Source organism: Protomyctophum bolini, assembly GCF_963924005.1.
Source record: "Protomyctophum bolini genome assembly, chromosome: 9".
In the NCBI taxonomy this organism is placed as follows: Eukaryota; Metazoa; Chordata; class Actinopteri; order Myctophiformes; family Myctophidae; genus Protomyctophum; species Protomyctophum bolini.
Genome location: NC_137870.1, coordinates 7407483 through 7423274, shown reverse-complemented (window position 1 = coordinate 7423274; position 15792 = coordinate 7407483). Strand labels below are relative to the sequence as shown.

At 42.8% G+C, this 15792-nt stretch overlaps 1 protein-coding gene across 1 annotated transcript; it reads left to right on the top strand.

Annotated features, from left to right (window-relative positions):
* Positions 1-1371: 1371 nt before the first annotated feature.
* Positions 1372-15535, top strand: calm3a (calmodulin 3a (phosphorylase kinase, delta)). The gene is made up of 6 exons (XM_080772746.1): positions 1372-1624; positions 6529-6559; positions 7906-8049; positions 11130-11236; positions 13110-13245; positions 13773-15535. Exons 1-6 carry the CDS (start codon positions 1622-1624, stop codon positions 13799-13801), a joined length of 450 nt encoding a protein of 149 aa, XP_080628872.1. The 5' UTR covers positions 1372-1621; the 3' UTR covers positions 13802-15535.
* The last annotated feature ends 257 nt before the right edge of the window (positions 15536-15792 follow it).

The window sequence follows — 15792 nt, the reverse complement described above, 5'->3', positions numbered from 1 at the left end:
GCGAGTAAAACGAATCCTGCTGCGCATTTTCAGAAAGTGCACTTCGTTTGGCAGTTGTGAAGGCTCATTCGAATCCTAATGCGTATCAGTTATATGTTCAGCGCTGTGCCTCCATGCCCAAAAGAACAGTGCGTGCGTGCGTATAGTGAGAGAGCGAGAGAGGGGGGGGGGGGTCCAGTCCCCGACGGCACGACACATGCACGTTATGAGTATAATTTTATCACCATAGATTTATCATTTCACTGTGTAGGCTAGTTTATGAATGGAACACATTGATAAAGGTCCCCCCTGCTGCGTTTCCAATTGCTGCGGATCATGACAGTGTGAAGGCAAACCGCAGCAAATTAAATATGCTAGAATCCCATTTCTCCGCCCATACGCATCCGAGTCTACCGAAGTATTAGGTGAGAATGTAACCATAGTCTCTTGAAACGTTTTCATTTAGTTTTAGTCACATTTTAGTCACCTGGAATGTGGCGCATGCTGTCTGCATGCACACGTGTACTGTACGCATAACAATTATGACATATAGGCCTGCGATATTCAGAATTTACAGCAAGGGATTGCTTAAAAATAATAAACAGCCAAAAGCTAAGCCAAATAAATGCAAAATGAGGGTTTAAACACTTCCAGTAATGTACCGTATCATGATGGTTTAGGACTTTTGAGGTTATTTTATTGACACAAATGAATAAGCCCATTGTTAATAACAGTGACAAGGACTGTGTGTGTCACTGTTATTCACTGTTACCCCTTTTGGGGGTGGTGGGGGGGGGGGGGGGCTGAGTTTGAGCCTCTTCGCAGACTGCGGACGCTCAAGCTCAGGGCCCCCCCTAGCTCAGGGGCCCCTGGGCCTGGGCCCAACAGGACCATTGGATAATCTTCCCCTGGGTGGTAGACCTGCTCTTTGCCATAGATTGATAAATAACGTCATTGACAATGACAATAATGCCCTATAAAATAAATTGCTCAATGATGACAGCAGGTGGATTCATGAATGTATGTAGACAATTATGCCAATGAAAAAAACTATATAGGCTACCAAATTTCCCACTTTGAACAAAAAAAAGCCTGTTGGCTGCCAGACTAAACAGGGCTTTTTCCAATCATTAACTTAAATATCCTCACATTGACATTAAGGATATTAAGTTAATTTTTTGTTCAGGAACAACAATTGAAATAATAATTAGAATTATATGTTAAAATAGCAATACCTAAATATAATTATTTAATGAGCCTATAAGCGAGGACAAATATGGGTATTTATTTACTACCGGTATTTACTATCAACGACGACGCACATACACGCGCGCGCGCGTGTATGTGCGTCGTCGTCATCGCGGAGGGATATTAGTACAAGCGAATCGACCCCACACTGTTCGGTGCAGGGCAGGCAGACTGACGTGATAGCAGCCAGCAGCTTTTACGGTCAACTTTAATATTACAATTGACACCATTTTTCGCCAATTTAACTATTCTCACATTATTGGCAGCACGTGCTGTAAGGGGAATCTGGATTAAAAAAATAAGCCTTCGGTAACCACCAGACCAGCTGCAGTGAGAATAACAACGGTCTGATATTATTTCCCCCAAAGGTTCCTGAGGAAGACCCAACGAGGCGATGGTAAGTGCTGCTAAAGGGGCTGGTCTGGCGTTAGCGTAGCTCGCTGCTAATGTGGCTAAAGATGCTAACGCCGTCGCCTTTACGGTTTATTTATGCACGCTTATTGATAATGGGGCTAAGATGCTAACGTCGCTCGCGCCGTCGCAGTTTATTCACGCTTACTGCTAATGTGGCTAAGATGCTAACGTCGCTCGTGCCGTCGCCTTTACGGTTTATTCACGCGTATTGCTAATGTGGCTAAGATGCTAACGCCGTTTATTCACGCTTGTTCGCACCGTTCGACTCCGAGCCTTTCTCTCGACACTAAGTGCGTCAAGTGGAGAAGGAAGGCCGCGTCGCCACTTATTTCTCGCACATGGGAATTGTCATGTTTTTTGTCGTACCAATAAAGTGTGTCTAACGTGTTTGTGTAACCTACAATTATAATCCTTACTACGGTGGTGTGTCGCGACTCGCTTGCCGACAAGAACGGCTGATCTGCAAGCTGTTTGCGGACGGCGTCGCGGTAGGTTATTTGTTGGTAATGTCGGCCTGTAGACCAGCTTTTTGTCGGCCAGCGGCACTGCCCTGCGGTGGAGTAGAATAGTAAGCGTTGTTCTGGTATATCATCACCCGTTCATGACGGATTTAGAACGGCTCGGATACATACATGCAACCCATATAACATATCCCAGTATATTACGCACGTGCACTGCTGTTGTTAGTTTAGAGATTGACAGGCAATGATCAAACGATCAAACGAACCAGCTAAATGACAACCACTAGTGCTCTCTTATTCACCAACTGCGCAGCATTGATTGTGGCATGGCATGGCTCTCATCATGACGACGGCAGAGAGGAAGAACATTTATTTTATTATTTATTATGACATGGTTGCGCGTAGTTCTATCTCGTTACAGTCTAGTTGTTTTAGTTTTTGGCTGTTAACATTGTCAAATTTGTCAGGTGATTTTTCTTTTTTACAACCGGCCGGGATCAGGGTTTTGCACTTTGCAGCTTTCAAGTGTGAGAGTGGGCGTGGTGGTGTGTAGAGGTGGGGGGGTATAAAAATAGATCCTCAGCCCACCCACCATATAACTAGCTGTTAAAGCTGCCCTAGTAACGAGCTTGTTGTATTTTAACTTAATGTTTTAATCTTAACATTGGAGTTGGGGAGCAAATGCATCTCTCATGGGGTTTGTTTTGAGTCTAGTCTAGTGTGGTATGCGCAACAAGCACAGCTTATATAATCTATAAGGCTCAGTCATACACTGAATTAATATGCAACACACGGTCATCAATAATTGTCTTCTTGTGACACGACTGTCCCTTATTTTTAAGTCTGTTTTTAATTGATGTGCTTTTTTTATTTGTAAGATTTGACATTTGTCATCTTGATGCTGTGGCATATTGCACCACCACGTTGAACCGCATTCTGCTCCTCAAATTATCCTCTCTGCCCACCCCCCCTCCTCCTCCTCCTCCTCCTCCTTCGCCCCCACTCTACCACACACCCCCCTCCTCCCTTCCCCCTGCATTGAACCAAGCCATGCTTGGTGCAGTAAGCTGAGGGGATCCGCAGTGCATGCTCTACAAAAAAAAAATAGGAATGCAAATTCTGTCTAAAGGCCTCATTGCTGCCGCGAGAAACCTCATCCTCGCATAATATTCATCGTTGTTTTGTGAAATGCAGTCGGCCCATGCTCTGAATTTATATTATTTCCTAATTGGATTTGCAGCAAAAGTTTTAAACATTAACACAACTCTTTTTAAATATTTTCCATCTGCCTAGCCGGAAGATGGAACATGCTACATCGTCTTAAACGGTTGCTTATTGTCAAAATAATCTCGTATGAAGAGTGGAGATAAAACTCTTAAAAATCTAAATGATCTCTTACTTTGGGCTAAAAGTAAGACGGCAGTCCCATACAGCAGTCATGTAAATCCTCCCAACATTTAAACTGTGCTCTGCTTTGATCCTGGCCTAGCTCACTTGCTTCAGCACCGTTCTGTTGGCCATGAACAGTCTGCAGCCTGGCTACCCCCTCCTCCCCCTTTCTTCCTCCATGGTGACTCATGGCGAATGCGATGGAGCCTAGGAGGAGCACATTCTCCCTGGGCTAGAGAGCTCAGTGATGCTAATAATGGGGTGCATTTAGCATCCCAAAAACGCAGATTATTGATAAATGGACCCATCCGTTAGGGGTAGAGTGGCCGGATGGTAACCGCAAGGTTGCCAGTTCAAACCCGGTCTCCCCCAGAGTTGGTGTCGAAGTGTCCTTGAGCAAGACGCTGAACCCCTAATTGCAGATAGCGGATCTACAAGCTCATAGCGCGCCACCGAGTGGCGCGCTACGAGCTTGTAGGTCTGCTATTTTTGAAAAATCGAAGAACGACTGACATAGAAACATAGCTTTCTCAGAAAACTGTCAGGATGTAGACATTTTTAGAATCTGATCTCAGGTCAAAATGGGTTAACTGCATGAAGAATGAATAGTGCACAGGTATGAATCTCTAGGTTTCAAGTGGTTAATTGCATGAAGACTGAATAGTGCACACACAAACTCGTATCAACTGAATTCAATTGAAGCTAGTTCTTGCTCACCCTATTATATTATGATCTCTCGCATCAATCATCATCAGAAAGACACAAAGTGGTGGTTCGTGGCGTCGGTGTTCAGTGTGCTACATTTGCGACCCTGTTCGTGTCTCACTAATTATAGCAGGCGTGTGTATTTCGGGTGGTGAAGTATTTATACCCTTCCCTCATCACACTTTCTCGGCCTGAAGTGGTGCGCATGTTGCCCGACTCGGACAGGCCTTTCTCAGCCTGAAGTGGTGCGCATGTTGCCCGACTCGGACAGGCCTTTCTCAGCCTGAAGTGGTGCGCATGTTGCCCGACTCAGACAGGCCTGACCGTCGACCATGTATGAGGATGAGAGAAAAGAAATCCTCAGATGAAGCAAAAAAAAGTTTATTTCTAGTCATTTCAGGTGGTAATTTAAAGGATTGTCTTCATATTATGTTTTACATAATTCCAATTGATTCTGAACTTCTGATTTACAATTGCTTCATTTAAGTGGTATAATTTAAAGTTTGTGCGGCGGGTACCGAATTCCATCCGAAACAGCCAAACTAATCTCATTAAAAAAAAAGGCAAAAAATGCTCTATGTTTTAAAGCAAATGGAGAGCTGAGGCTCCAGTATTTGCTCTGGGTTCAGACAGTCGTTCAGAAGTGGGCAAGTGGCCCATAGATGGTTTCTTTTCATTACTTTTAGTACCAACTGTTGTCAATGGGCTGATGCGCACTGCACAACACCCCTGTCAATGCTGTTAAAAATAGACATCCAATTATCAATGACCTGACACGGCAGTGATGTGGTTTAGTGGAAGCGTGCTGTGCTGTAACCTTTTCTCCATCCTCCACACTTGTTTGACACTCTTTAAGACGGTAGACGTATAAAGCCAGCACCAGGAACTGACTACTTGACAGAGGGGAGGAAAAAAAATCAACTAGACTATATTTACTGAAATCTTGTGCAAAAACTCAATGTTTTTATGTTTTGTCAATTGGCCTGTCATTAAAATTCAGTTTATTGAAATGTGAACATGGCTCACAGCCCGCAACCCTTTAACCTAGAAACACTCCACTGAGTCCCGCTAATGTTGGCATAACGTTTCGCTATTTGCACTTGGCACACAGGAACTAACGCCCCTGATGCATGTGTGTGCACACCACAAAATGATGTACTGCTAAGAATGCAATGAAAACATGAACAATTCAACAACTCTCAAAGCATGGAATCGCGGAACTACTTTTCTCTTGAGTACAACATCCACTGTTTCCCCATTTGAATGTCAGCTATGATGTATGACTGTATCCAAATGATGCCGTCGTCATTTTAACCCATTCTGACCTGAGATCAGATTCATACGAGGTTTCCACTGGACACACACTGGTCTGATTAGCACATTCTGACCTGAGATCAGATTCTAAAAATGTCAGTCGCTCTTCGATTTTTCTAAAATAGCAGACCTACAAGCTCGTAGCGCGCCACTCGGTGGCGCGCTATGAGCTTGTAGATCTGCTATTTTTCAATAGCTAAAGCATAACATGATGCTAACACCAAAATGGGTGCCCGGTCAGAATGGGTCAAAATGCCATTACAGCACCGTTCAGTTCTGCCCAACCCTAGATCTGACCCAGTCATGAGCGAATAATAAGCAACTTACCCCATGATCCATTAAAGGTCTGAGCAGCACCCAAACCAGCTCCAGAGGTGGTCTGGGGCATATTTCCCAACATTAGAAGTAAGAGTGTGGTAAATGCAATGCCATTCAAAGTGTAGAGAAAATAACTTGAGAGTGAGAATGCGACCCCTCACTTGTTTAAAATGAGTGCAGGAGTGCTCATAAAGTATAGAAAGAGGATGGCTCATATGGTAACTTGAACTTTAAAATAAATCCCATAATTATAATTCACATTGAGCATAGTGGTGGTCTTTCTCTTTACTGCTTGCGTTAAATATTATGAGGAAATTGTATGCAGTAATGTGCATTTAGCGTGGGAAGATAATCTGATATCAGTGTGTATACTGGGGTTAACTTGGCATTAACTACGATCTGCATCACTGTGTGTTGCACAGCACCTATGCCACTTACCCGTTTGGAATTTTGCACACAATAAAATAAAACACGTACATAAGCTTTGTATATCTGCTATTTCCTCCGTCTAACATTGTATGATGAAGTTGAAAATAAGTAATTATTTGGGTGAACTACTCCTTTTGAGCCATACGGTATTTGTAATTTTATATCAAAATTACACACCGTGTGTGTGTGTGTGTCCACTTAAGTTAGAATGCAAACCACCTGCTGCAGCTTGCTCTTACTTACGTCTGTTTATTCTTTGTGTTCCTAACAGGCTGACCAACTGACCGAGGAGCAGATTGCTGGTGAGTACTCCTTAACCCTGGATGTTGTCATCTTTTGGTTTCCATTTCTGCTATGCCAAATGCCACCAAACCCAGTTGCTGAACGTGATAAAAAACACGCCTTGCACTGCGTTGGTTAATCGTCTACAGCACAAGTACATAAAGCTTTAATGTTAATTAAATATTATAGATATTATAGACAAATTTAATCAGACAAACGAGCACATTTCAGAGCTATGTCCTTTTTGGACTGTTTAAGAACTTTCTGTTGAGTTACATGATTGACCATTTGTTTTGAACAAAGCGTATTAAATACATACCTGCACATCGTTGGTTGTGGGATAATGGAGAAGCATAAAAGCATTTGTTTTTCCACGTTGAGTTTGTGATGGCAAATTTACACCAGCAGTGGCACTGATTTATACAGCTGCATTAACCCATTTTGGGCGGCAACCCCTGTTGGTGTTTTAAGCATTATTATGTTATAATTTTGATATTGAAAAATAGCAGATCTACAAGCTCTCGGCGCGCTACGAGCTTGTAGGTCTGCTATTTTTTTTAAATCGTTAAAATGTGGAGCAAATCATTGAATATATATATATATATTTCAGAGCGAACATTTTGAACTAAAATATTTGTTTCTGGGGAGGTCCCTGGAACGACATATTTTGAGATGGGGGTCCGTGGCCCAATAGAGATCATTCTGGGGGTCCTTGACATGAAAAATGTTCATGAACACCACTGACATAGAAACAGGTTTTTGTTTTTAATCAAGCTCAGTCCAGAATGGGTTCACACCATCACAATGCCGACAGGAGTCATTATCATGCAGGCTTGTTTCAACAAATGGGAGCCAATCAGTTACCCTCCTACACTATTATCCCATTCTGACCTGAGATCAGATTCATACGAGGTTTCCACTGGACACACACTGGTCTGATTAACCCATTCTGACCTGAGATCAGATTCTAAAAATGTCAGTCGTTCTTCGATTTTTCAAAAATAGCAGACCTACAAGCTCGTATCGCGCCACTCGGTGGCGCGCTACGAGCTTGTAGATCTGCTATTTTTCAATAGCTAAAGCATAACATAGTGCTAACACCAAAATGGGTGCCCGGTCAGAATGGGTTATAGATTGACCCCCAGGGTCTGGAAAAAGTGCTTCATATTGCTTCATTACTCTGACCTGCCAAATACAGTATTATAGGTACATAAATGGCCAACTCGTTGCAAAGCAATGTAGCTGTCTAATGTCGTTTAGGGGGAGGCCGTTTAGAGACCAGGATTACTGCATGTTTTTTGTGAGGGTGCCTGTGGGGCTGTGTAATGTCTTAACGCCACTGCTTGTGTGTTTTTGCTTTCAACAGAGTTCAAGGAGGCCTTCTCGCTCTTCGATAAGGATGGCGACGGCACCATCACCACCAAGGAGCTGGGCACCGTCATGCGCTCCCTGGGACAGAACCCCACCGAGGCTGAGCTACAAGACATGATCAACGAGGTTGATGCTGACGGTAGGGCCCATGACGCCATTCATAATTTTTTGTCTTTCCAAAAAAGTTTTGACCTTCTGTAGATCTGCTACTTTCGAAAAATGTTTGAAAATGTACAGACATTTCTCAAAGACGATTTGACTATTACGCAGAGATAATTGCAAATTGTGACTGGACGATTTATGTAATGACTGACAGTGAGTGTGGCCGTTTCACACCTGCTTTAAGAACATTATTACTGTTAAGACCTTGAAAATCTCTTGGGCTTAAATAGCCAACTACACTGACGCGCACGCGCGTGCGCACGCACACACACACACACACACACACACACAGAGATTTGTATTACTATACTTGAGGAGATTAACATTTTTGTGAGGACATACGAATGCCATTCTTAACCATAAGCCTCAATCCGGGAAAAAATAGCAGATCTACAAGCAGCTTCTCGATGGGCTATGTTTCGGTGCGCTACACCAGCACGCAACTAAGTATAAATCGTGTTTAACTCTAGTTCCAAACCCTAACCATAAACTCTAAATGTCTCATCCTAATCTTAACCCCAACCTCATCTGTTCCTAATTGTGAACGTATGTGTGTCTTGTGACGACCAGGAAAGTGGTCCTCACAATGTCTATTCTACTGTACACGTATAGTAACTAACACACACACAGGCGTGTGCCTTTGCAGCAGGTACATCATACTAACTAATGAAAAGCAAAGCTTTTGCACACCTACAGGTGCGTAGGAGAGGGTACGGTGCCCCAAAAATGAACAAGGAAAACAACCGCACACTGTCTTCAAATGCAGTGACCAACTTTTATTTTTAGGGAAATCATACATCATACTAACTAACACACACACAGGCGTGTGCCTCTGCAGCAGGTACATCATACTGACTAACACACACACAGGCGTGTGCCTCTGCAGCAGGTACGTCATACTAACTAACACACACACAGGCGTGTGCTTCTGCAGCAGGTACATGCTACATTGCAGTGGGCATTCTGTGCACATTCAGCATGGCGTTGTGTTACCACTCGGGTGTCTTATGAGTTATCACTGAATTAGTAAGGTGTGTGTGTTATGTCCGTTGGGTCTCCTGGCTCTGGTTTCCACAGGCCTCATGTTTCAGATAATGTGTGGTGTCGTTTCCATTCATGCCAACTAGAGCTTACACTGTCAACGGCAGCGTTGTTTCATCTGACAGGCCATGACCATGTCAGGATCACTCTTGTTTTATTCATCACTACCAACAGAATCATTTCCTGGATTCCTCCTAGTTCGTTCGTCAAAACAATTGCCAATAAATACTTGATGTGGGTGGAAAAATGGCCAAGCTTTTTGTATAGTGTATGTATTATTAAACGTGGCCTTGGTTGCTGGCCACAGAGAGGCACAATCTGCCTGCCCACTACATCATTTATTAGTGATCAATATGTATTCGATTGGAATTGACTAGTTTTATAATTTTAATAGAGGTTGATTTGAATCTGATTCACAGCCCTAATGCCAGTTAAAGACAGTGGCTCAGGGGTAGAGTATAACAGCCGGATGGGAACCGTGAGGTTCCCAGTTCGATCCCTCAAAGTTGGTGTCGAAGTGTCCTTGAGCAAGACGCTGAACCCCTAAATGCTCCTGATGAGCAGGTTGGTGCCTTCATTGCATGATTTCCTCCGCCGTGTGTGTGTGTGTGTGTGTGTGTGTGTGTGTGTGTGTGTGTGTAATGTTAGAAGAGGACGATGTTGGGTGCTTAAAAAAACATTAATCCGACCTAACCAACCAGATTCCCGAACCACCTAAACTGGCTCCTTTCCAATGGAAGAAGCAGCGACTCTACTCCGAGTCTCTCCTTTTGTGACTGAACTTCTCACCCCATCTCTAAGGGAGATGCCAGCCACCCATCTGAGGAAACTCATTCGACCTTATTCTTTCGGCCCACACTTCATGACCATACTGTAGGTGAGACTAGGAACACTTCATGACCATACTGTAGGTGAGAGTATAGGAACACTTCATGACCATACTGTAGGTGAGAGTAGGAACGCTTCATGACCATACTGTAGGTGACAGTAGGAACACTTCATGACCATACTGTAGGTGAGAGTAGGAACACTTCATGACCATACTGTAGGTGAGAGTAGGAACACTTCATGACCATACTGTAGGTGAGAGTAGGAACACTTCATGACCATACTGTAGGTGACAGTAGGAACACTTCATGACCATACTGTAGGTGAGAGTAGGAACACTTCATGACCATACTGTAGGTGAGAGTAGGAACACTTCATGACCATACTGTAGGTGAGAGTAGGAACACTTCATGACCATACTGTAGGTGAGAGTAGGAACACTTCATGACCATACTGTAGGTGAGAGTAGGAACACTTCATGACCATACTGTAGGTGAGAGTAGGAACACTTCATGACCATACTGTAGGTGAGAGTAGGAACACTTCATGACCATACTGTAGGTGAGAGTAGGAACACTTCATGACCATACTGTAGGTGAGAGTAGGAACACTTCATGACCATACTGTAGGTGAGAGTAGGAACACTTCATGACCATACTGTAGGTGAGAGTAGGAACACTTCATGACCATACTGTAGGTGAGAGTAGGAACACTTCATGACCATACTGTAGGTGAGAGTAGGAACGAAGACTGCTCGGTAGACTGAGAGCTTTGCCTTCTGGCTCAGCTCTCTTTTCGTCACAACCGTGCAGTACAGCGACTGCAATACCGCCCCTGCCGCTCCGATTCTCCGACTTTTAATATTTTATGATTTTGCAAACTGCTCCAGATATCAATCATTTCAGATATCTGGCAACAATCCCAGAGCCCTTTGCAAAAGCTAGAATCATGCTCGCCTTGCGTTGTTGAACTTGTTCACACACACACACACACACAGTGAGCAAAACCTTGGGGAGCGAACCCCGGACTTTAGGTCGGATCGTGCCAGCATACGCCCAAAAAAAAGTCGAAGACGGGATCATTTGTCCCTAAACTCTTGCAGTGTGATGATCTCGCCATATGTAGAATTGCTTACCTACTTTGGTTCAAATGCTAACAAATAATACCTCACCTCTTTCTCTGTTGTAGGTAACGGTACAATCGACTTCCCCGAGTTCTTGACCATGATGGCCAGAAAGATGAAGGACACGGACAGCGAGGAGGAGATCCGAGAAGCCTTCAGAGTTTTTGACAAGGTACATGATCAGAGTTGGCTTAACGGAGGTAGTGATGAGTTGATCTCATACATACAGTAAGCGTTATGTAAACGAGTTGAGTGATCAACGGTAAAAAGTGATGATCACATCTACATTTGAGGTTTGCCCGAGTTTATAAGATCTCGGATATGAGATTAATTAGATCTGATGCAGCCTGTCAAATGTTGCATAACGTATTAAATGCTCTGTAAGACTACAGTCGTTCTTTTGACATCTAGTATTGCTTGAACAGTGTTCAAAGAAAGTTTGTTTTGTTGAGAGTGCTGAGCCTCTTTGAAATACAATAGGCTAAATCATCATGCTAATATTCTGACCTGACTGTGTCGCTCACTGATGGATGATCTTCAAGCTCACAGGGTATCGTGATTTAGAGTTTCACTGTTGCCTAAATACCTACAGTAAAGGAATTCTGGACCATATGACAGACCAAGTCATCTCCAACTAGAAAAAGTGCCCCTCAGGGCACAGGTCTCCACCAGGGCAGGTCAGGTTGTGGCCTCCTGGTGGCGCTAATATAGGCCAATGTGAAAAGGGTGACATATTTCTTCTTGCCTTGGATGGCAATTGGTTGATTTGAGGCATTTTGTTCACCAAAAATGTGTTTTTGCAAAACACATTTTTGGTGACCAATCATCGCTCTCTTTGTCCCTTTTATCACTCCCCCTTATCCAGGGAACATTAATGCTGTGTATGTAATAACACAATACATGGTGCCATCCTAGTCCTGTACTGTTTGGTGTAAACGGCCACCATCTCCACGTGGGGAACAGTGTGGTTTATAGCAACGCTTTGTTTGTTGACAGGGAACGCTGTGTGAAGCTACCAGGGACTTGGCACTTGGCTGTAAGCCGAGTCACGCGCTAATACAAAGAGTTCATTGGCCAGACTCGTGTTGTCTTTGTGCCTAAAGACCTGTGTCCCACTCCCCGGTTGAAAGGGTGTAAATGCATTCCCAGAGGTTGGGTCCTGTGGAATGATGTTGCCCTGTTCACTGATATGGCTTGTGGCCTCTAATGTGGTTTTGACCATAATTAATTAACCCAGGCACTTTCACTGCAAGAATCTCTGGTTGGATCTAAGTGCCACATTCAGTGTCTTAGCCTTTTTTCTCTTTTTAGCCTTTTTTCTCTTTTTATCATTATTAAGTCTTGCTTGGACGTTTCCACTCGGCCCTGCTGTTTTATTAGGTTTGCGTTGGACAGTCCCACAATCGGATATACTTACAAAGTAATGTCAATGGGGGCAGACCAGAGGCTGAATGACCTTCAGTTGACCCTAATCTGGCACAGAGTTGTGGCTGGCAGACTAGTGTAACCTGGGGCTTGAAGTGCAGTAGGTGGATATGTTAAAAACTGTGTTTTAACAAAACCGTCCATGATTTGTGGGGCGCCACTGAATCAAAAGGTTAGAATGGTCATTTGAGCCACGGCTCCTCCTGGCTTTGTGTTAGAAGTGCCCTTAACCCATTTTGGGGCGGGAACCCCTTTTGGTGTTAGCATTATGTCATGCTTTAGCTATTGAAAAATAGCAGATCTACAAGCTCATAGCGCGCCACCGAGTGGCGTGCTACGAGCAACTGTCGGGATTTAAGACATTTTTTTAATCTGATCTCAGGTCAAAATGCATTAAAGAACCACCATTCTTCTGTGCGTTAGAATCTGATCTCAGGTCAGAATGGGTTTTAAGCAAGACACTGAACCAGTGTTCCCAGTGAGCAGACCATTGCATGGTTGTCTCCGCTGTCTGTGTGTGACTGGGTGATTCAGCGCTTTGGTACCATTAGCATAAATGCACCGTTTAGTTTGAGTACAACAATAAAAGCCCAGTGTTGTACATCTGGCGCCCTCTGCAGGATGGCAACGGCTACATCAGTGCAGCAGAGCTTCGTCACGTCATGACCAACCTGGGGGAGAAGCTGACCGACGAGGAGGTGGACGAGATGATCCGTGAGGCGGACATCGATGGAGACGGACAGGTCAACTATGAAGGTGAGGCTCTGCTTCTGATGGCCTTGTTTATCCAGATCGCCTTTGCCTTAAAGTACCAATCCAACATGCCTGATTAAAATATACTGGTTCTTATAGCCGATCAACAATCAACTTTCAAAAGCTGTGCATAGGAGGGGCTAGCACCCCTTTTTATTTATTTAACCTTTATTTAACCAGTAAAAACACATTGAGACTGCGTCTCTTTTACAAGTGGGAAGGCAGAAATAAAATTACACTTCAATACCACATCGTCAATGTTACATTTTGGACCAGCAAATGCAACATCCATAATATGTGCATCTAAGATGATCCTTTTGAAACTTCTCAAGGGCACTTTCAAAGCCAATTTTAGTCATTTTTTTTTACCCCCCTCGGATTTGAATGCTGGTACTACACATTTGACCTGAGGTTTAGGCCCTTTTGGACCAAGTCGAATTTGTGCAAAACCTTTCTCATCTATTACTGCCAATGTACCCGTTCTCTCTTTTTTTTTTTCTTCTCATACTTTCTTTTTTAATATCTTGCAGAGTTTGTCCAGATGATGACCGCCAAATGAAGAGTGCTATCACCTTACTCTCTTGCATTGCTTGTCCTCCTAAGATCACTCTGTCTTTAAGAAAACAAAAAACAAAAACAAAAAGCTATTACTAAAACTAATGCAAATATAAAAACTCTCCCCCCCCCCGAAACCTACTATCTTACTCAATTCAGTAATTTGCGCTTTGACACATCCGACTATACTTCTACGGTATCTGTTTAAAAACCAACACACGACAGAATAATCCCGAGGGAAGTTAACGGTCCGGGGGCTTTATAAGAGGGCTGAAGCCTCCTCCAGACCTGAGTCACCCAAGATACTGACTCATAAATTAGAGGAAAAAGCAACACTGAAGAGGCAGAGGGACAGAGAGCATTCAGAGATGACTATTTGAGTCTTTCTACACCTACCCTCGGAAAAACCAATTTGACGTAGTCTCGGGACACACACAATGGGAGCGCTGATTCTCTCTAACTGAATTGGGTTGTCGTATTGTTCTTGCATGCACCCTTTTCACGGCGGTCTCTTTGTCACAGCAAAGTGGGTTCTGGATCCCATCAGAGATATAGTGGCTGGACTGTGCACACACTGGGAGGTATATACGTGAACTACTATAGCTATATATCTGTAATATAATGTGTCACTTCCAGGCTATTGTTGCCAGAAACGCACGTTTGAAGCGTAGGATGTTGCATTGTTGCTATAGGTTGGAGACGAGCACTCTTCTGACCTTTGGAACGGTTTGTCGGGAGAGAGAAAAGTCATGATTGTTATTAAAAAAATAATAATAATAATAATTAAAAATTTGTTTTCTTTTCTTTTTTAAACTGTCATTTTCTTTTTGGGGATGGGTGTTTTATTACATTTTTGGGGGGCTTTTACTGTTCCTGCAGCACTGAAGGGAAGCAGAGTAGTAAGACTAAGGTATGTTGTACAGTTTCAGAATGGCGGTACTGCTGTAAAGACACTTATTCAGCTAACAGGTATGATACAATATTAATGTTATCAGATATTTATATATTAACTACAAACCTTGGTCACAAGATATATATATACATATATTAGTGTATCGTACAGTTTGCATTGCCTATTGTTGGTATAGTATATGACCTGTAACATGTTCTCTCCTCGGTTATTAAATGTGCCATAATAATAATAATACTCTGAACGCCTCAACCTTCTTGCAAGATAACTCGTAGTTTATTAGATCATTATCAATATACTAAAATATATACATACAGTACAAACACATTTGCACTTTGGTGTAAACCATATATATCGATATTTAAATATGTTCTGTTCTAAAAAGTAGAGAAAAAGAAAACCAAAATGTTGTCGTTGCTGCTGCTAGATCCAATTTTGTCTAAGTCATTTCTCGTCGGCGTCTGATCCTCATATTGTAAACCCAGTGATTCAAACTTTCAGTCTGCTTGCTGTTCTGCTGAACAGAGTACATATAATATTCACAACTATTTCTTTTTTGTCAGGGGCGATCTATTTCAAAAGGGTCATTTAGAATTGGATTTACACACAAATTAGGGATTTGGTGATGGATGGCATGGGGTCAGTTTGAATGTTAGGTTAAACAGACGTCCCTGCTTCGTTTTCTGGAGTCACCCTTCAACGGGTCACCCTTGAATCAAATGTCTGAAAGAAAATGGTATTGGGACTGTTAACTTTTGAAGGTAGCTTAAACATTTGAAGATGTGAAGTTATTGTTTTTCCATTAATCAATAAATTGACCGAACTTCATTTTGTTGGCATTCATGGGTGTTTTATTTGTTGTTACATTCCTCTAATCTACATTTTTGGTTTAGTGTAGTCTACTGTATATAATCCATCTGGCATGAATGTTCACATCGGTCATCTGACTTGTTTTCAGTTGAAAAACTTGCACATTCCTTGAAAAATAGCTTGAAGGTCTGCTATTTTTTTTAATATCGTGAAAACGTGCAAGTTTTTGAACATATTCTTTCACAGCGAACATCTTTCATCAAATCTTTGCTTCT